Source organism: Macaca nemestrina, chromosome 5 (genome assembly GCF_043159975.1).
Source record: "Macaca nemestrina isolate mMacNem1 chromosome 5, mMacNem.hap1, whole genome shotgun sequence".
Classification (NCBI taxonomy): domain Eukaryota; kingdom Metazoa; phylum Chordata; class Mammalia; order Primates; family Cercopithecidae; genus Macaca; species Macaca nemestrina.
The window spans coordinates 178,621,978-178,648,441 of NC_092129.1; the positions used below are offsets into that span (position 1 = coordinate 178,621,978).

The 26,464-nt window shown below is 40.4% G+C and overlaps 1 protein-coding gene across 7 annotated transcripts in view; it reads right to left on the minus strand.

Annotated features, from left to right (window-relative positions):
- The window catches only part of LOC105487359 (phenylalanyl-tRNA synthetase 2, mitochondrial), a 519,529-nt gene that overhangs the window by 203,111 nt on the left and 289,954 nt on the right, over window positions 1-26,464 (minus strand). For all 7 annotated transcript variants that reach the window (XM_011750809.3, XM_071097683.1, XM_011750808.3 and 4 more), the window contains one exon: window positions 15,687-15,847. In XM_011750809.3, coding sequence (XP_011749111.2) covers window positions 15,687-15,847 — 161 coding nt within the window. The remainder of the gene's footprint in view (window positions 1-15,686; window positions 15,848-26,464) is intronic.

Genomic DNA, 26,464 nt, shown 5'->3' on the forward strand with positions numbered 1-26,464 from the left:
AGAAGGGTTTAATAAATTTTAGCATTCATTTGTAACAAAAACTTTTAGCAAACTCAAAGTAGAAGGAAACACCCCTAATTTGATAAAATGCTTTACAAAAAACTTACAGGAAGCACTTTAAGTAAATACTCATTTCTCAATTTCTTAAGAGCAGACATTTAATTAGGTTTTAATTTTACATTACCATTTTACATTACCATAGTTCATTTAGTTCAATCTCCTCAATTCAATTTGCTCCAAAAAGAATGAAAGAATCACTCATGGTAAAATGGCTTTTTCAAAGGCAGTAAGCTAATAAATTGCTTTTCACATTCAGATCTATGAATCCCCTGGAATTCATGTTTGAACAATTATAAATATGGGGTCGTTTCATTTTTTTCCATGTGGATACCCAATTATCCCTACTCCATGTACACAGAAGCCTTGTCCTCTTGCCTCTGGTCCATACTGCTAGTACTGCCATAAATCTGCCATAGTGTGCAGGTGTGTTTCCAAGCTCCTTACTGCATTCCATGGGCCTTCGTGCTGATCCCTGCATCAGTTCCGCATTCTCACAATTACTATCGCTTTTCAAAAAGACGACATAAGATTAAGCAAATCCTTCAACATTTGTTATTTGGCTATTCTTGGCCCTCTACATTTCCATATACATTTTAGAATTTGCTCAACAAATTTCCAGAAAACCTCTCTGGATGTCTATATTTTAGCCAATTTGACCATATACTATAAATTTTGAAGCAATCCTACACAATGGTTTTTGGACACATACAAATGGAATAAGAACATGAGAATGGTAAATATCAAACTGCAGCTAGTGACGGCCTCTGGGGAGACTGGGAAGCAGAATGAAATCAGGGAGACACAGGTGTTTCAACTGCATTTCTAATGCTTTTACTATTTTTTTTTTTTTTGTTTTTTGTTTGCTTTGAGATAGGGTCTCACTCTGTTGCCCAGGCTGGAGTGCAGTGGCATGATCACAGCTCACTGCAGCCTCGACCTCCCTGGCTCAAGCAATCTTCCTGCCTAGCCAACCAAGTAGCGGGTACCACAGGTGCACCACCATGTCCAGCTAATTTATTTTTATTTTTTCTGTAAAGACGGGGTCTCTCTATGTTGCCCAGGCTGGTCTCAAATGCTTGGGCTCAAGTGATCTTCCTGCCTTAGCCTCCCAAAGTGCTGGGATTACAGGCGAGAGGCCCCTAAGCCTAACCACTTATACTCTTTAAAAAAATCTGTAGTAAAATCTTAGGATTTGACAGAGGTAAATAGCTGGCTGGTAGGCACACAGTTATACATTTTTATTAGCAAGTTAAATCCAGAAATATATGTTTAGAACTTATCATCATTTTAAAAATGAATCAAAATAGATGCACAATCGCTTCTCAAATCACAGTTACCCAAGAGTTCAAACTCTGCCATATGAACTCTTACAAGGGTCCTCCATTTATAATTCACTATAAAGGACAGTGAATTATAACTTGTAATTTATACATCTTACAGGGAGAGTTAAAAAATAAATTCTGAGGCTGAGGCGGGCAGATCACGAGGTCAGGAGATCGAGACCATCCTGGCTAACACGGTGAAACCCTGTGTCTACCAAAAATACAAAAAAAAAAAAAAAAAAAAAAGCCGGGCATGGTGGCGGGCGCCTGTAGTCCCAGCTACTCAGAGGCTGAGGCAGGAGAATGGCGTGAACCCAGGAGGCAGAGTTTGCAGTGAGCCGAGATCATGCCACTGCACTCTAGCCTGGGCGACAGAACAAGACTCCGTTTCAAAAAAATAAAATAAAATAAAATAAAATAAAAAATTCTTCTCTCACATTGAAAGAAAACATCTAATTCATTATTTGGTCAAGTGATAGAATAATTAAACTATGCACTATATAAAGTACTGCTTCCTTTAACCACATTCTTCATCTTCAAGGTTGCAAGATTACACATAGAAAATGCCAGTATAAATGCATGAAGTTTGAAAAGCCATGTGACACTCTACCTACAAAGTAACTCATTTCTCTGTCTAAATACAGGCAGCCTTCAATTCCTCACATCTCAGGTGTGCCCATGTGCTCCTCTTACCCTCTGGGTAAAAGGAGTAGAATGAGCCTCTGACTGAAATAGTGAAGAAATGTGTTTGTTCTTTTGTACAGGATGAGGGAAGTTAACGACACAGAAAAAACTACATTTACCTTTCTTAACTAATTACTCTTACTCGGTAAATTACTTTGACTTAATTTGGTCCCTAGACAAGGTTCAAATTAATATGAACCTTGACTTTTCCATTTGAATTAGTTCTGATCAACATTTGAGAGTTCCTTGGTAACTCTGAAGATCTAACTCCTAAGTTGTGTAAAGTTAGTTTTCAGCCCTTTTTTCCTTTTGACCAATAGAGTTAAGTTAGTTGAATGCACCACAATGACCCTGATTTTCAAACACAAAAAAGTGTTCCATAACTACACACTTCCCACTAATCCATCCAGTTGTCCTAGGAAAGGTAGGCACAGCCAGTTCTAGGCAAAAGGAACATGTTACTTTTAACTAGGATTAAAGTATTAAACTAAAGGAAGTGAGCTCTAAGGGGAGATTTCAAGCATTAGTCAGCAGAAGATAGATTGTAGGTTGCAATAGTTCTTCCAGTAGCCCCATCATCCATTTCATAAGTGACTATCTGTTCATAAAAATATCTACAGTAGCAAGAGATATCTCTCTCGATAGGCCATAATTGTACACATGTGGCATTTTTCGTTGTGAAATAATGCAAAAGCATAAGCTTTATTGACAAGAGCTTAGTACGAATATCAGAAAATAACAGGCCGGGCGCGGTGGCTCAAGCCTGTAATCCCAGCACTTTGGGAGGCCGAGACGGGCAGATCACGAGGTCAGGAGATCGAGACCATCCTGGTTAACACGGTGAAACCCCGTCTCTACTAAAAAATACAAAAAACTAGCCAGATGTGGTGGCGGGAGCCTGTAGGCCCAGCTACTCGGGAGGCTGAGGCAGGAGAATGGCATGAACTAGGGAGGCGGAGCTTGCAGTGAGCTGAGATCCGGCCACTGCACTCCAGCCTGGGCGACAGAGCGAGACTCCGTCTCAGAAAAAAAGAAAAAAAAAAAAAAAAATAACAGACTAACTTCACAGACCACTCCAACTACCTTGAAAATGAGATGTGAGGGAAATCTGCTGAGGTCTCCCTGAAAAACTCTCCCTCACTCTTATGAAAAGGAAGCAAATGTGTTCCATTTTCTGCCTCTAGACTCTGTCATAAGAGGTAATGCTTGGTGGTCCTGTCACCATCCTTTAATCTTGAGGGGACAAATCTGAGATTAAAATGTTCAGTGTTTTAGAGCCCTGACATCATTGCGGGTGTGCGCTCTTGTTCTTATTTAAGCCACTCTTAGCTGGGTCTTCTCTTAGTTGAAGCCAAAGTCATCCCTACTACCACCCTGTAACAATTACTTCCCATTTCACACCCAGGGAAAAAAAAAACATTAACTTGTCCATCATCAGTTAATTGACATGACCTTTCTTTCTATGTCAGTTCCTTCAAACTGGTATTTGTTTCTGGTCCCTATTCTGATGATCTCTTTCTACAACTATAACTTTTTAGCTCTATAATCCACCAACTGTTAAATACACAGTTTAGGTGATTCTGTGCAGTATAAAGGTATCTCTCTGATTCCAGGGACAGAAGAACCAAAACTTCTTTAGTCAGATAGATGATTCCTAAAATACAGGACACCTAATTTGTCAAATTTTATAGACTGTTGGCAAGATTTAAGGTTTAATATGCTATCTATAAATAGAAAGTTCTTATATATTTACTTCCATAAGGTTAATAGCCAAGAAAATGCAACAAGGATATTGAATATGTTTAATATTCTTCCAATCTACACGACAAGAAAACTGTAAGAAAATGCTGAGGACCCAGTTCGTCTGTTCATTCTTTCTTTCTGCCTTCCTTTCTTTCTTTCTTTCCTCTTTCTTTCTTTCTTTTCTTTCTTCCTTAAACAAGAAAGAAATATGGAGTTACAATAATCTAAATATGTAAAACATACCAAAAGATCTCCTTTTTCACACAAACAAATTGGCCCATAGACCGCTGATGGAGCAGGTTTCAACACAAGCAGAGGGCCACAATCCATAGAACTCCACAGACTACAGGGCAATTAAATGTCCTAACGTCATCAGGCTAAGGTTATACAACATCAGTGTTGGCAAAGCAAACTGAAGATGGAAACTGAGGGTACAAGGGACTGAGAATCATGAGGACTGTGGCTGCTGCTCTCAGAACAGTGTCTGTTTCCTTTTGACCAACAGAGTTAAGTTAGTTGAACACACCACAATGACCCCGATTTCTATACTCAATTTCAAACAGAAAAAAGTGTTCCATAGCTACACACTCCCCACTAATCCCATCCAGTTGTACTATGAAAGGTAGGCACAGCCAGTTCGAGGCGAAAGGAACATGTTATGTTTAACTAGGATTAAAGTATTAAGCTAAAGGAAGCAAGCTCTAAGGGGAGATTTCAAGCATTAGTCAGCAGAAGATAGATTGTAGGTTGCAATAGTTTTTCCAGTAGCCCCTATCATCCATTTCATAAGTGACTATCTGAAGTTGTGGGGGTGGTGGTGACAACAGAATAGTGGTAGTGGTGAAAATGTAAATAACATTTAACATGGATTAAATGCTTACAATGTGACAGGCTCTGTTATAAATGCTTTAGATATAAGCACTATAATGATTCCAATACAAACTTGTCTAAGTCTTGGTCACTGCCCCTCTCCTTATTTTTAAGTCAACAGTGTTTACTGAATACATATAAAAGGTTCTATGATTGGTCATCTTTCACATTTCTTCCTGTATCCCTAATAGAAAATTAGTTTTTTTTCTGAGATAAACATCTCTTCTCTAGCAAAAGAAAATACTTAATATACTTTTGGGGGAAGTAAAATGAGAAAAACACACATGGAAATAATGAAAAAGTTTGAGATCCATGAATTTCATTGCAACACAATGAAGCTGATGTGATTCTCATAGCTGGATTTATTTGGGAATAGAAGGAGGAAACACTGCAAAATCCCACATTAAGTCTCTATTAGACAACATTTATGATAATGACAGCAAAACCAGATCTAGAAGCTATTCCAAGCCAAGGAGATTAGCAAGTAATCACAGGCTCAAGGCCTAATACAATTCTGGAGAGACATGGAAGGATTTAGAGAATTAACTAGCAAAAAAGGATTAAAGAAAGGAAGAAGAAAATTTTGACCGCCACATTCATTGGTCAGTATCAGTGAAATTCCACATTCACCTATGTATAGTTCCACCGCTGCTACATGCTGTATTAGTCTGTTTTCATGCTGCTGATAAAGACATACCTGATACTGGGAAGAAAAAGAGGTTTAGTTGGACTTACAGTTCCACGTGGCTGGGGAGGCCTCAGAATCATAGTGGGAGGTGAAAGGCACTTCTTACATGGCGGTGACAAGGGAAAATGAGGAAGATGCAAAAGCAGAAACTCCTGATAAGCCCATCAGATGTCATGAGACTTATTCACTATCACGAGAACAGTATGGGGGAAACTGCTCCCATGATTCAAATTATCTGCCACCAGGTCCCTCCCACAACATGGGGGAATTATGGGAGTGCAATTCAAGATGAGATTTGGGTGGGGACAAAGAGCCAAACCATATCACATATTATTTTATAAGTGTCTCTTGATAAATCTGCCTCATCCTCTAGATTAGAAATAACTTGAAGTCAGGGACTGTCAAGTTCACCTTACTCTAGCATCCAGCACAGCAGCTTGGTATAGGCAACAGTAACAGCTTACTAGTTCAATATTAGGAGCTCTCTGGAGTCAGCTTTGGTTAAAATCCTGGCTCTGTTACTTACTACTACAGTTATTATGGTTGAATTACTTGTTGGTGCTAAGCCTCAGTTTCATCATCTATAAAATGGGTTTATAGTACTCACCTCATCTACTGTGGTGCATAAAAGCTGTAACACAGGCAAAGTATTTAGCTCAATGGCTTACACACAGCATTCAACAAATGGCAAGTATTATAAGGTCCTCAACAAATTAATGTACAGGCGAACAGTGTATTGAACTGTGATTGCCATAAGGCATAAAAGAGCCAACCCTGGACTTAAGAACCCCCCAGGCCTCATATCATGCAGCACTCACGGCTGATGCTTGCTACCATAGTAATAGCAAGGATGAACTGTGGTCTAGAGTTTTCCCCGGAACTCTAAGCATGACTGACCTCAGAGATGACCTAGTTGATACAAGACTATGATCATAGTAACTATCCCTCCTGCTGATGCTTGCAGATTCTTTGCTCTTTCCCTTCTTTCCTCGTCTTTAGCTTCCTTTTCTGAAGTAAATACTAACACTTTCCAGTCACAAATTAAAGTGCACAAGCAAATCTCTGACTTAAGCATAATTTTTAAAAATGTGCAGTTAAACTAAATGAGTTATTCACATAGTTCCCTCACCTTGAAAAACACAAGGGAGGAAGGAAGAAAGGAAGGAAAAGGAGTTTCAGCAAAAAACAAGTGTAATAGTTTTACAACAGTTGGAAATCCACGGAAATAAAATTTAGGGCAAAAAGAAAGAAAAGAGTTTCAAGATTAAGTGCAAAAGGTATCAAATTGCAGACCTGCTTATTATAATAGTTATACCCAAGATGAGAGTGCAACAGAGAAGGAAGTGAGTTTCACCACCTAGTCAGACCATCTCCTTTTACCATCTAATTGAACAATGATGTAGCTGAGACCCTGACAAGTTAAATAATTTTGCCCATCATTACTCTGATTCAAAGTGTGGCTCACGGACCAGCAGCATGAGCTTCACCTGGGAGACTGTTAGAAATGCGGAATCCCAGGCCCCACCCCAGACCCACTGAATCGGAATCTGCATTTTAACAAGATCCACCAGGGGCTCACCTGCACAGTGAAGTTTGAGAAGCATGAATACTTGTAGCCTACAAACCGGTACATTCATAAATTAGATCATTTAAACTTCATGCTGTATTTTTCTGTAAACTGTATACTGATTTTTAGGTCTGTTAAAAAAACATTTAAATCCTTTGGTTCTGAATAATCCACCTATGAGTTTTATACATGGGTTAAACTTTAGCGAATGGCTTCTGGAAACCCTGACTGAGCCACAGACTGTGGCAACTTAACGATGCTATTGAGATGCTGGTTCCGCTACAACGTTCTCATGTGTAACACTGGGGAGAATAACAGTGCCTGAACTCAGAGGGTTACTGAGAAAATTAAATTAAGACACAGAAAGTCTCTAGAATAGTGCTTGACACAGAGTAAGGCTGAAGTAAGTATTAACTACTAACTACAAGTATTATCATCTTGGATAGAGTGTAGTGTGGTAGGTTTGCAGCCACTACCCATCCATTCTCATCTACTCCTGTTGCAGTGGTAAGTATTTGAGACTCCATTCAGGATTAGAAATATTATAGTCTGTGGCCTCAGAAGAGAGCCAGTAAAACCCTTCAACTGGGAAAAAAGATAACAGTCAACATTGCTAAATTATTTTATCAAATGAGGACTGACCTTGTAAGCCACTACGGACAGACACAGAATTAGTAAGTTCTAAATAAAATCTGTAAGTAAAATGTACAATGTTGAGTAATTTTCAATAACAAGTATCGCTCTGTGTAGGACTAAATATTGAATTCATAATTTTGGACTGTTTAAAAAATAAAGCATAAATTAAAGTTTTATTATTGAATATTCAGTTCAATGCACTGAAACAGCAAATTTTGCCTCAGGGGAGTTGGCAGGAGTATATACAACAAAGACTCAAACACTTAGAATGAACACAGCATGGGAAGGTGTAGTGGTGGACAGAACAAGGTATCATTTGCTTAACAGAAGAACCATATTGTTCACTGACTTATCTCAAGCACAGATCCAGGTTGGTTAAAGAAAGTCATGGTAGGCAAAGCACTTAATTCAAAATATGTAAAATGAAGATCAAAAATTAAAATCACATTTTAACTTGAGTTTCTCACTGACTAGATTTAAACAATGGGTTTCAAGGTATTCAGGAGAAGAGTCACACAGGTAAGGACTCAGGGTCCCATCAATCAGAGACTGTTGCTAGCACCCAGGAGAGAGACCCACAGCCGGACAGAAAGATGTACATGACAGGATGTGGAGGCCACACAGAGAAAGACACCACGGAAGCCAACACAGCCTAGAGCATAACTTAGGAGGGCCTAAAAGGAGACCAAGGAAGAGAAATTTCTGCTTCTTGCACAGCAGGATTCCCAAACGGCTTCCAGAGTTTCCTGGCCAGGGGAACCACAAGTTCATAGCTGCCAACAGGCCTTTTCCCCGTTTTCTCGCCCAACCTCTGGGATTGCATAGGATTACAATCATTTTAAGTATTTTTCTCAAGGCAGGTTAGCTGTGGTGATAAAACAAGTTTTCTGTCAATACAGTCCCCTCTTACATATGTAAATATGACTACTCTACATAAATATTTGAAAATGGCTAATACTTTAATATTATCCGTATTTTTTATCCCTAAAAACAAACCACTCTATTATACCTGAAGACAAGCAATCTGTCATGATGAAATAGGATATAAAATGGCACAAGTGATAGGCTAAATAATAGCCCCCTTCCAAAGATGTCCATGTCTTACTCCCTGGAACCTGTGAATATGTTATCCTACGTTAGGAAAGATGTTTATAGATACAATTAAGGAAGGATGTTGAGATGAGGTGGTTATCCTGAATATCCTGGTGGGTTCCATGTAATCAGAAGAGTTCTTCGAAGAGGGAGGCAAAAATTCAGAGAGAGGGTGAGGTGCTTACAGAGGAAAGAGGCAGGGCTTGGGGGAAGGCAATGTGATGCTGTCATAGGCCAAGAACTGAGGACTGTCTCTAGACTGGCAAAGGCAAGGGAGCACCTTCTCCCTCAGAGCCTCCAGAAGGAACCAGCCCTGCTGACACCTTTACTTTAGGCCAATCAGGCTGATTCTGGATTTCTGTCCTCCAAAAATATAAGAGAATAAGATCATGTTGTTTTAAGCTTCTAAGTTGGTGGTAATTTATTAGAGCAGCGACAAGAAACTAATACATATTTCTGTATCTGGAAGTAAGGTACTGCTTGTAACAAATACATAAAAATGTGGAATTAGCCTTGGAATTGGTCAATGGGGAGCAGAGAACTTGGAGCACCATGATATGAAATGGCTATTTCGCCTTGAAGAGACTCTTGCAGAAATACGGATGTTACAGACTCCGACAGGCAAGGAAAAAGTGAGGAGCATGGTAGAGAAAACCTATACTGTCTGAGAATATCCAAATATTCATAAACATACTGGTGGTAGAAATACAGATGTCCAAAGCCCTGCTGGTGAGGGCTGGCAAGGAAATGAGGAACATGTTAGTGGAAGGTGGAGGAGAGGGGATTCTTGTTCATTCACAGTGGCAGAATTAGATGAATTGGATGTGGAAAGCAAAACTTGCAAACAATGAACTTGGATATTTAGCTGAGGAAATTTCCAAACAAACAGTGAAAATGCAGCCTGCTTTATTCTTGCAGGAGAAAACAGACTAATCAAGAGAACTGCTATGCAAAGAGAAGCAAGATTAGGTAATTTGGGAAATTCTTAGCCTATCTAGATTGCGAAAGACAAAAAGTTAGGAGTTTCACTGATAGAAAAGTGCTCTGGAGAGAAAGCCAAGAGTGCAGCTATACACCCCTTTGCTAATGCCTCAGAAGTTTCGAAGGATCAAGGTATTTAGTGACACAGAGGGCTCTTTGAAGAAAGTAAGCATATGATTCAAGGATCCCCTCAGGCATCTCAACAGAAGCCAAAAATAGCAATGAATTATTCAAGAAAGATCTGCAGAAGAGCCTCTTGTGTAATGGAATGAATCCCTATGACATACATGGGAGAGCCACAAGGTTTTTGAGAATGATTTACCATCAGGAACACTGTCAGCTGGAACTGAGAGGGACAAAAGAAAAGAACAAAAAGAAAAGGAAAGAAAGAAGGCTATCTGACTCCCCAAATTCTTCAGGCAAAAGCCAGGGTAATAAAACAACTCACCTGCAGATACATGCCACCCTTAATAAAAAAGGAGGTTAGGCATAGTGGCTCATCATGCCTGTAGCCCTGACACTGTGGGAGGCCAAGGCAGGCGGACTGCTTGAACCCAGGAGTGGAAGACCAGCCTGGGCAATACGGCAAGGCACCCTCTATACTAAAAATACAAAAAATTGGCTGGGTGTGGTAGCATGTGCCTGTAGTACCAGCTACTTGGGAAGCTGAGACGTGAGCTTGGGAGGTGGAGGTTGCAGTGAGCCGTGACGGCACCACTGGGCTCCAGCCTGATGACAGAGCAAGACCTGGTCTCATAAATAAATGAATAAATTTTAAAAAAGAAGGATATTTGAGAGGGTAGAAATACAGGTCAAACAGGCAAAGCCAAGGGCCACAGAGAATTATCCCCAGGCCTTAAAACCTAATGGCTGAATTTTGAAATTGCTTGGAACCAGTGATTCTTTTTTTTCTCTTTGCATTTTCTCCCTTTTTGAATGGAAATGTCTATGATTATTCTCCAATGCCTATCCTACTCATTGTATTTTGGGAGTAAGTACCTTGTTTCAGGTACAAAGGTGGAGAGGAATTTGCCCCCGGATGAATCATACCCAGAGTGTCACATAAACCAGCTTTAGATAATTAAATAATGAAATGGGACTTAGGGGCTGATGATTTTTAGATGACATTTTGGATTTTGAGTTGATTTTGCAATGGGTTCAGAGTCTGTCGGACCTTGAGATAGGCTGAATGTATTTTACACAAGACAGATGAGAATCTTTGGGGCTCAAAGGGAAGACTGTGGTAGACTGAAAAATGCCCCCAACCCTGCCCAAAGACATCCATGTCCTAATCCCTATAACCTAGAAATACGTTACCTTATATTCAAAAGGAAATTTACATTTCCTTTTGTATTAGAGAATTAGTTTGTATTAAAGTATTAAAGGATTACTTTAAAAGAAGTATTTTGAGATGGGAAGATTATCCTGAATTACCCAGCAAGGCTTGATATAATCATAAGGGTCCTTATAAGAAAGAAGCAAAGGTCGAAGAGGAGGCAATGTGACACAAGACGGAAGGAGAGAGAAAAGACAACATGATGCATAGCTATGATCCAAGGACTGAGGATGGCCTTTAAAAGCCAGAAAAGGTGATAGTTCGCAAGGACAGAAAACCACACACCGCATGATTCTCACTCACAAGTGGGAACTGAACAATAAGAACACTTGGACACAGGGTGGGGAACATCACACACCGGGACCTGTTGTTGGGTGGGGGGACAGGGGAGGGATAGCATTAGGAGAAATACCTAATATAAATGATGAGTTAATGGGTGCAGCACACCAACACGGTACATGTGTACATATGTAACAAACCTGCACGTTGTGCACATGTACCCTAGAACTTAAAGTATAATAATAAAAAAAAGCCAGAAAAGTCAAGAAGGTGGATTCCCCCCGGAGCCTACCGAAGGAACCAGCCCTGCTGACAACATAACTTTAGCCCAATTGGGTGGATTTTGGTTTTCTGACCTCTAGAACTGTAAAATAATAAATACGTGTTGTTTTAAGCTACTAGATTTGTGGTAACTGGTTACCTAAGCAACAGGAAACTAACAAGAATAGATACTAATTATAAGTGAATACTTAGGTAATAGTATGATCTGTAATCTATACTTTACAAAGTATTTTATAAATATATACTAAATATGAATATACAAATCCTAACTGCCCCATTAGAAGTTCTTAAGTTTGTTACACAAAGACAACTATAAAAATTACATATTAGTGCAGGTATGCATATATTGGCTTTCAAATTTGAAGGCAGAAGAGAGAAAAAGAATGATACTTAGTACAAGGGATCAAGAGTCTATTTCTGACTATGTCTGTGTCTCATAAAAAAGATTATTGTAAGTACACTTAAAATTGAATTTAAGCCACTTAATTATGGTGGCAACTGTGTTTTTCATCTTTATTTGTCACACCATTCTGCACAATGTTGGTGTTCTATAAATGTTCGCTGATTAAATAACTGACAATATATTTAAAAAATGAATTGAGAAAAAGTTACAGCCTTAGCCAGGTTTTATTGTGAATTAGATACAACTTTATTTCAAATTAGTCTAGAAGGAATTGATGCTAAAATAAAACGATGATTATTCAAGTAGAAGTTTTTAAAAGTCCTCATAAGGTAAAACCAAAAATATATGCATATATACATATATACATAGGAAGGTTTAAGATGCAGGTGGGCACACACACAAAATCAGTGTGTTTCACTGTAACAATAAAAAAATACATTTATAAAAATCATACCTGTCCTTAAAGTTGATGATATGGTTTGGCTGTGTCCCCACCCAAATCTCAACTTCAATTGTATCTCCCAGAATTCCCACATGTTGTGGGAGCAACTCAGGTGGAGGTAATTGAATCACGGGGGCCAGTCTTTCCTGTGCTATTCTTGTGATGGTGATTAAGTCTCGCAAGATCTGATGGGTTTATCAGGGGTTTCTGCTTTTGCTCCTTCCCCATTTTCTCTTGCTGCTGCCATGTAAGAAGAGTCTTTTGCCCCCTGCCATGATTCAGAGGCCTTTCCAGCCATGTGGAACTGTAAGTCCAATTAAACCTCTTTTTCTTCCCAGTCTTGGGTATATCCTTATCAGCAGCATGAAAATGGACTAATACAGTTGAAGAGATCTGTACACAAAGATAAATAAGTGTAACTCCAGAGAGAGATGAGCCCTGATGGCTGCTTTCACCACTGGGGCATGAGTAGGCAGAAGAGCTAGCCTGCTACTGGCAAAGACATTTTGTTGAAATAAGAAGAAATGAGCCACACTTGTATCAGCCAAGTATGGGCTGGCATGGCAGATTGGAAAATGGAGAAACAGAGCTAACCCTCACTGCCAGCCAATTCTCCTTCATAATATTTTTGCTTACAAATGCTGGTGGTGGTAGAAGCTGGTAAGTGGATGGAAAGCAGAAAGATATCCTGTTATCTCACATGGTTAGATCCCAAACTCTGCTGCAGGGCTAGATCTCACCATCAAGAGGAAATCAGATGTGAAATCCAACTCAACTCCTGATTAGAACAAAAAGATCTGGCCTAGTCACCTTAGTAGCCAGATGGTGGAAAGCATAAGGCTTTCTGGGGATAAATTTTATCTACCTCAGTCTTTGTCCATTCACTCTCACACACACACACACACAAGTGAAGAAGCAGGAAAAATGTAAGCCATGATTACGAAAGGAAAACAACAACAACAAAAGAACACTAGATAACTACGTGGTTGGAATTAACAGACAAGTACTTTAAAATAACCATCACCAGGCCCGGCGCGGTGGCTCACACCTGTAATCCCACCAGCATTTTAGGAGGCCGAGGTGGGTAGATCACGCAGTCAGGAGATTGAGACTATCCTGGCTAAGACGGAGAAACCCCGTCTCTACTAAAATAATACAAAAAAATTAGCCAGGTGTGGTGGTGGGCGCCTGTAGTCCCAGCTACTCCGGAGGCTGAGGCAGGAGAATGGCATGAACCTGGGAGGCGGAGGTTGCAGTAAGCCGAGATCATGCCACTGCACTCCTGCCTAGAGGCAGAGCGAAACTCTGTCTCAAAAAAAAAAAAAAAAAAAAAGATACTAGATGAGAATTTTCCAAAATGCTTGAAAGATATTAACCTAACACAGTAAATCCCGAAGCAGAAAAATAGATAGGAAGTCATATGTAGGTCAAATTGCTGAAAACCAGAAATAAAGGCAATAACCTGACCTCTTTAAAAAAGTCCTAGGACAAAAAAGAAAAAACAAAAAACAAAAAACCTAACCACCTAGACAGGAGGGATAATAAAATTACACTATTAAAAAGTCACTAAATGTTTCACAAAGTTGTATAATATTTATTCATGATAAAACACGATAAATGAATTATGCATATTAATATGTAATCATTTGAAATCATAAAATGAAACTAAATACAAACAAAAAATAAAATGTAACACGCACACAAAATAAAAACAACAAACTTCAATTTTCAAGCAAAACAAATAAAAACTTGATGAGGAAAATGGAAAATAAGTTAAAAAATGATATAATTAGCCCCAAGAATGTCAGTTATTATTTAATATATTAAATGTAAGTGTATTCAACACTCCAACTGAGAAGACAAAGACTACATCTGGTTTTTAAAAAACAGACCCAACTTTCTGCTGCTTATGAGATGCACAATTAACATAATACATAGAATGAAAGTAAATGATCTACAATGCAAACACTATTCATAAGAAATCCAGGGTGTCTATATTAATACTATGAAAAGTAAACTGTAAGAGACAAATATCAGTGATAAAGTTGGATATTTCATAATGATAAAATGTTCATTAAAAAAGTACAAAATTGGCCGGGTGCGGTGTTTCACGCCTGTAATCACAGCACTTTGGGAGGCCAGGCGGGTGAATCACAAGGTCAGGAGTTTGAGACTAGCCTGGACAACATGGTGAAACCCCGTCTCTACTACAAACACAAACAATTAGCTGGGCGTAGTGGCAGATGCCTGTAATCCCTGCTACTCAGGAGGCTGAGGCAGGAGAATCGCTTGAAAGCAGGAGGCAGAGGTTGCAGTGAGCTGAGATTGTACCACTGTACTCCAGCCCAGGCGACAGAGTGAGACTCTATCTAAAAAAAAAAGTACAAAATTGGTTCTCTGCCTAGACTAATAATATTGACAAATATCTTTTCTCTTGCATAAATTTTCTGAAGGTTTATGAACCCCTTGTGTGTTTATTGACCTCTATTTAGGAACTTCTTTTTTATTGAGACAGAGTTTCGCTCTTTTTGCCCAGGCTGGAGTGCAATGGCATGATCTCAGCTGACTGCAACCTCTACCTCCTGGGTTCAAGTCATTCTGCCTCGGCCTCCCAAGTAGCTGGGACTACAGGTGCGCACCACCACATCCAGCTAATTTTTGTATTTTCAGTAGAGATTCGGTTTCACCATGTTGACCAGGCTGGTCTCGAACTCCTGACCTCAGGTGATCCACCCGTCTTGGCCTCCCAAAGTGCTGAGATTACAGGCATGAGTCACCGTGCCTGGCCAGGACCTTCTTTACAAATTCACATTATTTAAAATTCATGCAGCCATAAAAAAGAATGAGTTCATGTCCTTTGCAGGAACATGGATGAAGCTGGAAACCACCATTCTCAGCAAACTAACACAGAAACAGAAAACCAAACACCACATGTTCTCACGCATAAGTTGGAGTTGAACAACGAGAACACATGGACACAGCGAGGGGAACATCACACACTGGGGCCTGTTGGGGGGTGGAGGTAAAGGGAGGAAGAGCATTAGGACAAATACCTAATGCATGCAGGGCTTAAAACCTGGATGACGGGTTGATGGGTGCAGCAAACCACCATGGCACACATATACCTATGTAACAGACCCGCACGTTCTGCACAGGTATCCCAGAACTTAAAGTAAAATAAAAAATAAAAATAAAATAAAATAAATAATTGAATTTTACAGTGGCTTTCAAATACATCATCCTGTCAATCCTTGACAGCCGTTTTTATTATTATCTATTCAGTTCTTGCAAGTCCTCTTACCTGAAACTTCACCTTCTGATTCATGTTGGATACGCGGAACTGCTTCAGGAAGCGCTCGTCCTCACTCCAGAAGAGACGGATATCAGGGATGTCGTAAAGGATCATGGCTAGCCTTTCTAATCCTAGGCCAAAAGCCCAGCCGATTCGGTCTTGAGCACCAGCTAGGATTAGGAAACAAAACAAAACAGTTGTTTTTAAAAAGTATTGAGATTGGATAGGCTCATACCACTCCCTGATAGTTATCAGTGACACTAATGAGATGCCTACCAGTGGCCAAGGCACTGGGCAGCCGCTACAAAGACATCCATGGGGCTGCCCAATCTTCCACGCTTTTTCCTCTCCATATTCCCGACTTCCCTCATGGAAGCATTCTGAAGTCACACTGTCTGGAGTACTGTCTTTTGTTTCTGATTAAATCCTAGGCATTCTCAAGCACTGGTTCCTGAACTGAGTTAAGATTTTTCTGTAGTCTTTGCTTGCTCTGATGCAAACATTTAGCCCACTGTATACAGGTTACAGAGCAGAAAGAAAAGACGGTCTCTGTCCCTAAGTATAGTAGATAAGGAGAGACATTCAAAACGTGCCATACTGGCCATAACATGTTTAGAATGAACTCACATTCAGAAAGTATATATGTCATGCCTTTAAGAACCTCAGCTTTATTAAAACACCATAATGCTTATGCTTAGGAAGAGCTACTTCAGTATTGCAGAGAATACAAGCAAGCCCAGATGAAGGGCATATCTAGCACCACCTACTCCAAAGGTATAGTGTCCTGCTCAGATTGTGTCAATGCCATGAATTAGAAGGGTTTGCTTCGCAGACTGAGGCACTATAGAAGAGAAGACAGAAACTGTAGAATGAAGGCAGGCAAGGGAGCAATTCACACTGCTGGAAAGCTTATGAAATAAGCTCATGAAAGGAATATAATTCCAACTGGACACTAACAGATGAGTAGGATCCTGTGGTAGGCTGAGATGGCCTCTGAGACTCCCACCCCGCACGCACATGCCTTGTGTAAACTCCTCCCATTGAGCTGAGTATAGGTGGGATCTAGGAACAGCATGGGAATTTAAGCCTGTGACTGGTTTACTTTTTATCCAAGACTCCATCCTGGCCGACTGGAGAGAGATCCCCCTCCTGGTTGAAGAGGCCGCATGGCTCGGCCCTTGAGAAGTCCTAAAGGAGCTCAGAGAGGCACCAGCAGCCAGGGAGAAAACGGGAACTTCACTTCTACAGTGGGACGGAACAAATTCTCCCAACAGCCGGAGTGAGCTGATGATAGGACCCCAGCTTCAGAGGAGAACACAGCCCTGCCTCTGCCTTGATTTCAACCTGGTAAGACCCTGATCAGGGGACGCTATCAATCCATAGCCAGACTCCTCATGCAAGGATATTGTGATATAGTCAATTTGTGCTATGTTAGGCCACTAAGTGTAATTTGTTACCCAGAAAAAAGCAAAACAAACAAACAAAAAAAGCAAACAAACGAAAATAACTAATGCAGATTCAAAATGTAGAGAAAGGTGATAGGAAATTCCAGACTGAAGGAGTTTCTTCAATAGCAAAGGGAAGGGATGCAGCATGGGAAGGCTGAGGAGTGGATTCTGGAGATATGGGCAGGACTCATCTCAACGAGCCACAAGAAACATTTTGTTCTCATTTCTACTTTGCATTTAATATTTTCCTAAAACATAAAAAACTTGGCTGGCAGCGGTGGCTCAAGCCTGTAATCCCAGCACTTTGGGAGGCCACGGCTGGCAGATCACAAGGTCAGGAGTTCAAGACCAGCCTGGCCAACAGTGAAACCCCATCTCTACTAAAGATACAAAATTTAGCCAGGCATGGTGGCATGTGCCTGTAATCCCAGCTACTCGGGAGGCTGAGGCAAGAAAACTGCTTGAACCTGGGAGGTGGAGGTTGCAGTGAGCTGAAACTGCACCACAGCACTCCAGCTTGGGCCACAGAGCGAGACTCTGTCTCAAAAACAATAACAACAACAACAACAACAAAAACCCCTTACAACTGTTTCACAAATCCCCATTCACTCTACTGAACCTGAACGTTCATGGAGCCTCAGGATTAGATGTGCAAAGTCCAGGAGGGAAAATGCTTCATTACAAGTGAAACACCAGCACCTGTGGTTATTACTTGGCATCAAGGCAATCATCAAGACAAATGGGAACAAGGCTATAAGTTACAGAGAGATCAAGAGGCACTGGTCATTAGCAAAGAACTTTTTAAAAATTTCCAGCACATCACAGGCTGATAATTTGGTCGCGTATAAAATTATGCACATGACATTCCACTCAACAGCAACATAATGGGCATTCTTTTCAAGTGCACGTGGGTCATTCACCACCACAGACCATACTCTGGAACACAAAATAAATTTCAAATATTTAAAAGGATTGAAATTGTACAAAAATGTTCTATGTCCAAAATGCAAATAAATCAGAAATAAACATAAAAATATCTGAAAAATCTCCCAAATATTGGGAAATTAAACAACATATTTCTCTAAGTAACACATGAGCCAAAGAAGTCATCACAAGGGAAATCAGAAAATATATTTAAATGAATAAAAATTAAGATATGACACATTACAATTGGAACTCGTAAATTATTGGGTGGGAATGATAAAGCCACTGGGGTAGTTTCAAAAACAGTTTGGTAGTTTTTTACAATAAACCAATATTTCTCAACTGGGGGCAATTTTAGCCACTAGGGGACATTTAGTAAGCTCTGAAGACATTTTTGGTGATCAAAACTGGGAGTGGGGAGCATCCTGACATCTAGTGGGTAGAGGCCAAAGATGTTGCTAAAGATCCCATAATGGAAGGAATGGTTTCCCACAACAAAGACTTATCCAACCCAAAACATGAAACAGAGAAACCCTGATAAACAGACACTTAGCATATGACACAACAATTCCCTTCCTTTTTTTTTTTTTTTTTTTTGAGACGGAGTCTCGCTCCATCGCCCAGGCTGGAGTGCAGTGGCCGGATCTCAGCTCACCGCAAGTTCCGCCTCCCAGGTTCACGCCATTCTCCTGCCTCAGCCTCCCGAGTAGCTGGGACTACAGGCGCCCGCCACCTCGCCCAGCTGGTTTTTTGTATTTTTTAGTAGAGATGGGGTTTCACCGTGTTAGCCAGGATAGTCTCGATCTCCTGACCTCGTGATCCACCCGTCTCGGCCTCCCAAAGTGCTGGGATTACAGGCTTGAGCCACTGCGCCCGGCCAACAATTCCCTTCCTAAGTATTTACCTAAGATATGGAAACATGTGCACGGAAAGTCCAATGAATCAATGTGCATCACAGCTTACTTCAGAACAGCCCAACCCCAAAACACCCGAAATGTCCATCAACCAGTGAATGGAGAAATTGTGGTATATTCATATAGTAGAATTGTCAAAGGCATCTGAACCAGAGTGACTCCATCTTGAGTAGGGGCTGGGTAAACTGAGGATGAGACCTGCTGGGCTGCATTCCCAGGAAGTCAGGCATCCTGAGTCACAGGATGAGACAGGAGGTCAGCAGGGGTGGTATCACAAGATACAGGTCATAAAAACCCTGCTGAGAAAACAGGATATGGTAAAGAAGCAGGCCCAAACCCAACAAATCCAAGACAGCCACAAAAGTGGCCTCTGGTCGTCCTCATTCCTGGTTATATGTTAATTTTAATGCATTAGCATGCTAAAAGACATTCCCACCAGCGCAATGACAGTTTACAAATGCCATAGCAATGTCTGGAAATTACCCTATATACTCTAAAAGGGGGAGGAACCCTTACTTCTGGGAATTGCCTGCCCCTTCCCTGGAAAACTCATGAATAATCCACCTCTTGTTTAGCATATAATCAAGAGATAACCACAAATATTATGCAGTGGAACAGCCCGTGCCACTGCTCTGTCTATGGAGTAGCCATTCTTTTGTTTCTTTACTTTCTTAATAAACTTGCTTTCACTTTCACTTTACACTGTGGACTTGCCCCGAATTCTTTTTCACACGAGATCCAAGAACAATCTCTTGGGGTCTGGATCAGAACCCCTTTCTGAGAGCAGAATATGACCTAGTAATACAAATAAATTATTCCTATACAGAACAAAATAAATTAATCTCAAAAGAATTATGTTTAACAAAAAGAGATTAGTCACTAAAGATTATCTACAATATGAATTCAATTCACATGACATTCTAGACAAGGTGAAATAACAGATTGGTAGGACATAAGAGAACTTTTTCGGGAGATGGAAATTTTCTCTATCTTGAGTGTGGGGTGTTTACATGACTGTATATATCCTTCAAAACTCATCTAGCTATGTTTTAAAAGTATGAATTCTGTTGTGTGTAATACTACCTCAGCAAACTTGCATTTCAAACATACTATACTTGAATGACATGGCAGTATGAAGTCAAATTCCTATAAGTTTCTAAAGGCTTACTCTCAGGGTCTGCGGTTATCTCCTTGTGAACTGGAAACTGATAGTTTGTGGATCAGCACCATTCTGAGCACCACACTTTGAGGTACACTGATTTAAACGATATAGAATATGCTTATATATATATATATTTAAACCCACAAAGTTAAGACGTTCCATAGCAAACTCTTACATATTCTAAGCGCTGATTCATAGACCCCCCAGGAATCTGCATACTGCAAGCTGAGAATCATGACTGGGAAACAAAATATAACCCCTAACAACAGCACCAAAGGCCCCTCACACCGGGTGCTGGGCCCACCACCTCGGATTATCCACAGTTCTCTAAACATCACATGTCCTTGTCATAACATAGCGGATCTTCCTAACACTTGCCCCTCTCCTAAAGTAACCTCTCATGGTCCTCTAAAGCTTCACTGAAGTATTCTGACTGTGAGATTCTTCCTCTGACCCGGAATCATTAAGTTTACCTTCATTTCCCCATCACAAACACACTGTACATATTTCTATTAGCAACTATTATATTTGTAAGTCTCTCTCCCCATCTAAACCTGAGAGTTCTGAGAAAACAAACAGTCCCTATACAATGTCATACACAGTATTGATTACTCCATAAATGATTTTTAGACATATATATGTACTAATGAGAAGAACATGCGCTTCCCATGTGGTGGATTCTTTGAGTCATTCTCACAGCACAAAACTGAAGATATGACAGTGTGAATGAATGTCTCAGAGAAAAACAAAAAGGGCCGGTGTTCTGAAAACCAAAGTTTATACAACGTTCACAATTAACGGTTGTGAGGCTAAAGGCGTACAGAAGAAGAAAAAGAGCACTAAATGCTTCATTCATTGCTTGCTAGACACAGAATACCAGTTCCACAGATGGGAAATGTAAATAATCACAAAATGCTCAGAAGTAACAGCATTGAAAGGAATAAATACCATCTAAAAGGTAAATCTACATTCTATGATGTTTGTCCAAATAGACATATCAGAAACAATAGGAAAGAAAGGTATGAGTCCAAAATCAAATTACCATAAAGTTCTGGAAAAACAGAAATTTCCCATTTGTTATCTTCCTCCCAGCTGAGCCAGGGAGCTGCCAAGCACAGCGGTCCTGAAGAGGCCAGACCCACACGTGCACTGCCACGTGGTACAGGTGAGAAACATGGCTCGGGAAAAGGGTGAACAAACTTCATAAGAGGGAGCCCCATGGTTGCCACTGTGAGGGCAGTCTAGGCTCCACTGTAACATAATAGGTCTCAGAGTCAAGGAGGACTTGCTTTACCAGCCTGATGTGGCCTGGCCTCTGAATGGAGCAGGGTAAGAGGGAGCAGAGGGAGCACCGCCAGCTGGAAATCACATCTGCAGAACACAGCGAGGGAGGCCAGGCTGTCCGGTGTGAGGAGGTAAGCTGCACACTGGGAGTCGTGCCGATGACAAGAATTCAGTTTTTCGCATTGGAAATGGCCACAATACATAGTTGCTCCTGCCACTCCATGATTGCCATATAGAATGGCTCAACATCAATGAGTCTTAAAATTAAAGTCATTAATCAGATTAGCTAATATCCAAGAATTCCACTGAAAAGATAAAACAAGTTACTTTCACAAATACAACTTCCAGTTGCTTTTCTCAGAAGGCTCACTGCAAAGCTACATTGCTAAAAGTCAGATGTTTTAGAGCTGGTTTATTAGAAATGTAGAAATGTTTGGCTGAGCACGGTGGCTCAAGCCTGTAATCCCAGCATTTTGGGAGGCAAAGAAGGGCGGATCACGAGGTCAGGAGATTAAGACCGTCCTGGCTAACATGGTGAAACCCCACCTCTACAAACAAAACAAAACAAACAAACAAAAAATTAGCTGGGCATGGTGACGGGTGCCTGTAGTCCCAAGCTACTTGGGAGGCTGAGGCAGGAGAATGGCGTGAACCCGGGAGGTGGAGCTTGCAGCGAGCCAAGATCAAGCCACTGCACTCCAGCCTGGGCGACAGAGCAACTGTCTCAAAAAAAAAAAGAAATGTTCACTGGCCTAAGTGGATGATTGGCAGGACCACACTAAAAGGTTGATGGGGGAAAGGAAGGCTGATGGTTGTGCTAGGGATATGCATGACTCCAGAGCCTCAGTCCCATGTAGCTGTCAGTAGGGACAAATGGACATCCTCTTCTAAAGACAGGAGACTGGCTCTACCTGAGAGGACCCAGTGCTAAGGTGAGTGAGGGGGTCATTTCTGCAGGCACGTAAAATCCCGCCACATATGGCAAACCTTATGGACCAGACCTTCATTGGGAACGGAGAGCAACTGGTCTCCAGCTGCCTACCACTGCCTACAACCTTCCATTCTCATAATCATCCTGATAAAAAGTTTGCCTGTGACAATCAATTTTCATGGAGGGTTGCAAGAAAGGATACGGTGTCCATTTGCTGAGTTGCATCAAATTTTACCTTTAAAACATTTTGTTTTGGTTCGCTTTCGATTTGTTTCTTCTGAATCGCACCCCTGCATTGTGTCACTGGCCTATTCCATTAGTAAGACAACACTGGGGACTTCTGCGAAGGACCCGACCACTCTATCATACAGTTTTCTGTAAGAGGCTTCAGGAAATAAACTGATCCTAGATTTAAGAAAATGACTTTGGATCCTGGAAACAGAAAAGCCTTCCTTTTCTTGACAACTGGATTGTTTTTAATTTTAAGGACGCCACGTGCTACATAATTGGTCAAAATTCACTTTTTACTTTGGCCCCATGGGAGCTTAGAGGCAAACCTGCGGTCACCTCTACAACTGCACAAGTGTTCAGGGTACATTTCTCTTTGTGACTCCTGCTCCAGTTTTATTTTCTTATCCGTATTTCCTCTTTGCCCTGATTATCTCAACTATTTATTTTATCCTCGCATATGTACTTTTATAAGGCACTTCAAATTCTTTATGGAAGAAAGTGAGTCATAAATACATAGACACTTAAAGGTATTGTCAGCCAAGGTAGGTATAATTTTCAGGTCTTTGGCACTCCTCAGCTGTAATTTGTTGCCAAGTACCCAGGTCTGACAGGGTTTTAAGGCAGTAGTTTTGGTTTTTTTTTTTTTGGCCTCATTCCACAACTAGCGAGTTCCAGTAAACTAGAGTCACCAGAGTATAGAACTCACTGTGGAGGAACGTTCCCAATTAGACAGAATATGCAGGATTGGAAGCAGTTAGGCATTTTGACTAATGTAAATCTGTACAGCACTGAGCATCCCATGCAGGAACATTTTTTGTATTTATAATTCTTGAAAAGCTTCCTAAGAGGGCAAGTCTATGCACAGAAGCAAAAGAATGTAAGAGAAGAATCCAGAGATGGGAAACTTTTTTAAAAAAGGAGAGGAGAAAGTGGAGGAGGAGGAGAATGGCAATAGAAAAGAGGACAGTGAGAAGCTATCAGTGTGAAAGGAGAGAAACAAAATTTATCTTAGAACTCAAAAGATTCTGATCCCACAGGGTGATCCTTCTAAGCAGCATCTGGCTCTATAGGCTCTGCCTCTAGAGCTGCAGAGATGGAAGCATCTGCAAAGGAGAGCCCAAAGCACAGAGGTTCTGTACGCGGCCTCTTGTCTGTATCTCCAATTTTAGAAGAAGCCCGGGATATCTCCAACTCGAGAGGAGGCCTGGGACATCACCAACAGGAACACAGCTCTCGGGAGGCTGAGGCAGGAGAATGGCGTGAACTCGGGAGGTGGAACTTGCAGTGAGCCGAGACTGTGCCACTGCACTCCAGCCTGGGTGACAGAACAAGACTGTCTCAAAAAAAAAAAAAAAAGGAGAGATAAATTAAAACTAGAGGTTTAAAGTAAAGATAGTTTCACAGGGGCTCACTACAAGAAAGCCACATACCAATATCTCTTATGAACACAGATGTAAACTCCTCAACACATTACTAGCAAACCAAATTCAGCAGCATACTAAAAGGATCATATGCCATGATCAAATGGATCTACCCCAGGAGTGCAAGCAAGAATGATTCAAAATATAAAAATCAATCAATGTAATATGCCATAACAATAAAGGAAATAAAACCCACATAACCTTATCAATTGATATAGTGAATGTATCTGACAAAATCCAACACCCTTTCATGATAAAAATATTCAATAAACCAGGAATGCAAAAGAATGCCCTCAACAAAATAAAGACTATGTGTGAAAAACCCACAGCCAACATCATACACAATGGTGAAAGTTGAAAACATTTCATTCATTCCACTTAGATAAATTCCACTTAGATCAGGAACAAGACAAAAATGTTCAGTCACCGCTACTAGTCAGTATAGCACTAAAAGTTGTAACCAGAGAAATAAGGCAATAAAAAGAAATGAAAGACATCCTAACTGAAAAAGAAGAAGTAAAATTATCTCTATTTGCAGATGACATAGTTTTATATGTAGAAAGCCCTGAAGAATCCACACACAAAAAACTATCTAAACTAATAGACAAATCCAGTAAAGTTGCATGACACAAAATCAACACATAAAAATGTTGCACATATTTACATTTCTATACACTAACAAAGAACAATCTGAAAAGGAAATTAAGAAAACAATTTCATTTACAAAAGCATCAAAAATAAAGTACTTAGAAATAAATGTAACAACAGGTAAAATATTTGTACATTGAAAACTATAAAATGTTACTGAGAGAATTGTAGGAAGATTGGCCATGAAAAGATCCATGGCCAATAAGCTTATGAAAAGATACTCAACATTATCAGTCATCAGGGAAATACAAATACGAACCACAGTGAGATACCACTTCACATCTACTAGGGTGGCTATAATAATGAAAATTGTCATAAAAAGTGTTGAGAAGGTTGTGGAGAAACTGAAGCCCTGTGCATTGCTGTTGAGAATATAAACTGGCGCGGCTGCTGTGGAAAGCAGTTGGGCAGTTTCTCAGCGAGTTAAACACGGATTTGACCATATGACCCACCAATCCTCTCTCTCAATCTCTGTGTGTGTGTGCGTGCATGCATGTGTGTATACATGTGTCTGTATATATGCCTCTGTGTGTGTATCTCTAAAAGAATTGAGTAAAGAAGCTCAGACACTTGCACACCGATGTTCATAACAGCTTTATTCACAAGTCCCAAGGTGGAAACAACTCAAGTGTCTGTCAACAGATGAATGGATAAACAAAACATGTTAGTTACACACAATGGAATATTATTCAGTCCTAAAAAGGAATTAAGTTCTGATACATGCGACAGCATGGATGAACCTCGAAAACAATAAGCTAAGTGAAAGAAGCCAGGCGAAAAAAATCTATGATATCCCTTACATGGAATATCTAGAACAGTAAGCAGATTAGAGGTTACTAGGCACCGGAGGGAGAACGGAATGGGGAGTTACTGCTTAAAGCGTACAGAATTGATCTTTGAAGTGATGAAAATAGTTTGGAGATGGATAGTGGTGATGGTTGCACAACACTGAAAATGTTATTAATGCCACTGAATTGTACACTATTAAAATGCCTTAACTGGCTAATTTTATATTATGTAACATTTTATCACATAAAAGTAAAATTTCAGAGGATGTAGATATTTAAAAATTTGAAGAAAGTTTTCATGTGTTCTTCCCTTTCTGAAAGGAAAACAATAAACATATATTTTTTCTCATCACCACATCTGTCTCTGAAAACACTGAGATCTACTAATTGAGCCATTATACCACCAATTATTTCAATGGACTTCAGCTTTTTCTCTCATAAAATGAAGAACAGCAATGATAGGGTGTCTCAAGTTCCTCCCAGCTCTGAACAGACTATAATTTGGCTCAGTTTAGAAACAGTTAACTAAGGTTCTATTCTAAATCTCCCTTAATGAAGTAAAAACTACTGCAGAATAATTTTGCTTAACATTTAACAGCATAACGAAAGATACCTGCCAACTGCTCTCTCTCCTCTCACCCCCGGTCCCCTTAAAGCCTTGGGACATACAGGTACATTCAATGTCACACCCCTTTTGGAGCAGTAATGTCCACGGGGAAGGGTCTTCCCTCCATCTGTTTCAGGTCCCTGTTTGAATGTCCCTTCTCAGTGAGGTCTCCCGGACATCCACTCTAAAACTGTAAACCTCTCCATCAACCTACCCTCCCAAACCCTCTCAACTCTGCCCTCTTTTCCCCAGAAAACACCATCTTCTAATATGCTAGAGCCTTTTCGTTTACGTATTGCTGACTTTCAGACTCCCCTGCTAGCCTGCAGCGCATGAGGGCAGCAGCTGAGCTGGTTTTCGCCACGGACCCGTCTCGAGTGGCCGGCACACTGGCACACAGCAAGTACCCAGTAAATATTTGCAAAGAAA